The sequence below is a fragment of the Emydura macquarii genome, unplaced genomic scaffold (genome assembly GCF_026122565.2).
Source record: "Emydura macquarii macquarii isolate MOO-44397 ecotype Brisbane River unplaced genomic scaffold, CSIRO-AGI_Emac_v2 contig_691, whole genome shotgun sequence".
Lineage (NCBI taxonomy): Eukaryota > Metazoa > Chordata > Testudines > Chelidae > Emydura > Emydura macquarii.
The window spans coordinates 8905948-8909595 of NW_027130828.1; the positions used below are offsets into that span (position 1 = coordinate 8905948).

Genomic DNA, 3648 nt, shown 5'->3' on the forward strand with positions numbered 1-3648 from the left:
GGTTTCATACGTGACAGCTCCTCCTCATGGCAGTCACTCCAGCTGAGTGGGGTCAGTGATCTTCAAGCTCTAACCATTCTTTATTCTAGGAGTAAAGTCCTAAGGAAATCTCTTCTTAAATTCCTTCCGGAAGTGGTGCTAGAATTGCACCTTACAGTTGTGCTTTATTTTTGGAATTAGCAAATTAATTTGTGAGCAATATCAAAACCCCATACGTGGAAAGAGTGAAACAATATTTTACAATCCAAATCTACTGGAAAGGCATGTCTTACTGCCTCCACAACACTGAATCAATGACAAATGCTAAGAATCTTTTGAATCCTAGTCCTAATCAGTTAAAGGCGTAAATACTATATTTATGTTAAAGTGGTACACTATTATTCAGACATTTCACTCTAGGTGCAACATGTAATTTGCTGTAACTATTCTCCCGTCTTTTGTTCTAATAATAAAGTGACACAGTTGTTCAGAAGAAGTTAATGCTATGAAGCAAATCATTCCCATATCTTTGCATCTCTTATCATTAGGATTAGTCAGTACAGTATATGCTCCAGTTAACACGCTTTCCGTCTTGGAGTCCTGGTTTTAGTCTTTCCAAATTCATTGTGAATTAATGGAAATATATTTTTAGATGCTCCATGTTATCCCAGGCATTATGCTACTGCAGCACTGGACCCAGTGCAGTGAAGGGAATAGGCTAGCCTCTCCGCTGGACTCTAACTCATGCTATGTAGGATGAACACACTGTATCCAAGGCACTATCTCAACTGGACTCTGCTTTTCTTCTTGGTTTTGTATTTATCCAACCATCTTATCTATCTTATCTGCACATCAGACTTGGTCTCAGTGTGATACAATGAGAGGGATGAAGTTGTTTCTTCATTTGAGGAAAAGAAATAATTCACCTGAAATAGCTTGACCGTGGCATCAGTTCTAAGGGTCTGTTTACAAAGCAGTTTTTAGTGATCTTTGCAAGGCTGTACCATAAATTTGGCACCATGGGTAAAGCTCATTTTGGTCCCAACTACACAAGCAACCCAAACTTTACTACAGCACTACTAGGGGGCTCAGGCTATAAACATGTGCCTCTAACTTGCTAAAACCAGTAGTGTAGGTGAGTGAGCTTTTGCTATGAATTCCAGAAAGCCAAAACCCTGTGGGTTTGGAAGGCATTGTAAGAAATAACTGCAATCCAGCTCAGAAATGGGTTAGCCATCTTCCATTCCCCTTCCCATACAAACATATGCCCCAGACGCAGACTGATGATGATCCTAGAAAAAGTAACAGGACTTAATATATTCTATGTGGTATCTTCCATGAGGGACAGGATCGGGGGAAGGGTGGCTTGTGTCGTCTTTAGCTCAGTGGCCATGGGCTTTGGGCCAGCAGCATTCTGCAGAGCTCCTTCCAGCACTCCATAAACTTGAACCCCTTTGAGAACCAAGCAGCAGAATACTAAGACATCAGGAAGTCAGACGGGTCCATGAGAGGGTTTTTCTCTTGGAAGATGCACTACAGAGCCATTGCTCTGGCCAACTGAAAAACAGCATGACATTACTTTACATTGCTTGTTACTTTAAGAATCTTTTTGGCTGATCAGTTGTAGATTTGCTGTCAGCCAGCCATGGAAAGCCCTTGTCCCTTATGTGCACATCTATGGACTTCCTGGGCGTTGCTCAGCTAAATCCACTTGAACTCACCATTGCCAGCTAACTTTCCTCTAGGGCCTTTGGGACAGGTGGGTCTGGAGGGTTTGCACAAGTGAAGCAGGGAGGGTGGAGCAGAATCCCAGAATTACAATCTAGAACTAGCACAAACTGAATCTGGATTAGGCTCTGCAACAGGCCAATCTTGCTAAGCCCTTAAAGTCTTCATAAAAATTCAAATTCCTGCTAATAGAGCCCTCAACGGGGAGCATTGGCTGCGGTAGCATAGATTCATGTTCAGTCACTAAGGCACGGATGGTGCTAAATCAGTATTTAGGATTTGATCACTCAAGAAAAACTCTTATCTATCAAGTATCTAGGATCCATGACAGTAATGATACCAAGTAAATAGGAAGTACCGACTTGTCCTGAGCTTTCCCAACATCTTTCTGACACAGCCAGAGCTGCCAAGTTAGTTGCAGAAGGGGACAGCTGTAAAAAACTCGAACAAGCAAAAACAAAGTACATATTTGGCAACATCTGTCAATTCCTGGATTTTCATTTTGAACTGAAGTGGGGTTTGTGTCTTATCTCTAGATATCATGCCATGTACAAACCAGCTCCATTACCAGAGGTCCAAGCCCGTCTCAAGCAGAACCCTAAAGACACCGAAGAAAATATCAGGATTTGCCTGGAGACCTATTACAGGCATGCCAGCGACTTGGAGGAGTTTTATGAAGATGCCTTGTACATCAATGCTGACCAAGACCCTTATGTTATCTTTGAGTATATAGAAAGCTGCATTGTTAGGCCCCTTCCATATAAGTCCTGACACAGAAAAAACAGCAGTTCAAGCTAGTCCAAAACACTAGCAGGCAACATCAAATAGTTGGTGACTTAAAAATTCAAATTTGATAGGAGCTTTTGCAAAAAAATTTATCAATGAATAGGGATGATTTCCTGAAACCTTGTAAAATGAAAAGTTTGTTTGGATTTAAACTTTCCCCTGCAGTGTTTGCAACCCAAACATTGCAGCACTAGGCTAGTGCCAGGGACCTCGAACTCAAAAGGACTGGCCTTGTCTGAAGTGAGTGAAGTGCAGACAGTAAACAAACAACATAAACGGTGAAAAGTTTAAATAGTTTGAGGTCTTTGTTTCAATAATCCCAGCTGATGAGACAGGAAAGAAGTTAATTTTTTAGAAATTATGTTTAACTTGTCTGTCCTTTTCCGGTTTGGTGATTCAGTGAAAAGTGTGAAAACATTTTCAGGAAGTATGTTAGCAGCAGCTTTGTCTCATGTATATAAAACACACATAGCATGCATGTTTGGTATATTAAACTCTATTTCAAGTGCACTTGTCTGGAGTCATGCTCACTGCCTACAAACAAAAACTGCAGCTAGTTCACTGTAAAGAGTACAGATAGGATGATGGAGTTTATCATCATGCTTTTCTAGAACTTAGAAAACAGGGCAGTGAGCTTTGAAAATTAGGATCAGTGGTAGCAACAGCTAATGCTGAAACGTAGACAGGATGCAAGCATTGTTACCCCCATCTCACTTAAGCTTGCTCTGTAAGTAAGTTCAGACAACACAGCAATAAAAACACCTGCATGTTGTCTGCACTGTAGCCTCTACCACTGTAGTACAGTATTATAGGTCCTAATAGTGTGACTGGGACAGGCTTGCCAAGGGACACAGAGCAAGTGGAGGTAAAATAAAAGCATCTAATATCACACACCAAACGGGTCACAGATTTCTCTGTTTCAGAATTAAACTAAACATATCTCCAGCTTGGGAGATGTACTAGAACCCTCCTTCCTCGTGGAGTGAAAATCCAGGCTTCTGTACAGCAGACACTTATCCCTGCCTTATTCCTTGCTGCCTGAGTGCAGCACCTGTGACTGCTTTAAATTAGCCACAGCTGAACTGCCAGAGCCTAATAGCAGCCATTTATCAGGAAGTAGCTGATAATGATTCACACTCACTCTTTCTAGAGCAA

At 41.4% G+C, this 3648-nt stretch overlaps 1 protein-coding gene across 3 annotated transcripts in view; it reads left to right on the forward strand.

The window, feature by feature from the left end:
* Nucleotides 1-3003, forward strand: part of AK8 (adenylate kinase 8) — a 97420-nt gene extending 94417 nt beyond the window's left edge. For all 3 annotated transcript variants that reach the window (XM_067541899.1, XM_067541900.1, XM_067541902.1), the window contains one exon: nucleotides 2244-3003. In XM_067541899.1, coding sequence (XP_067398000.1) covers nucleotides 2244-2478 — 235 coding nt within the window. In that variant the 3' untranslated portion in view covers nucleotides 2479-3003. The remainder of the gene's footprint in view (nucleotides 1-2243) is intronic.
* Nucleotides 3004-3648: the final 645 nt, after the last annotated feature.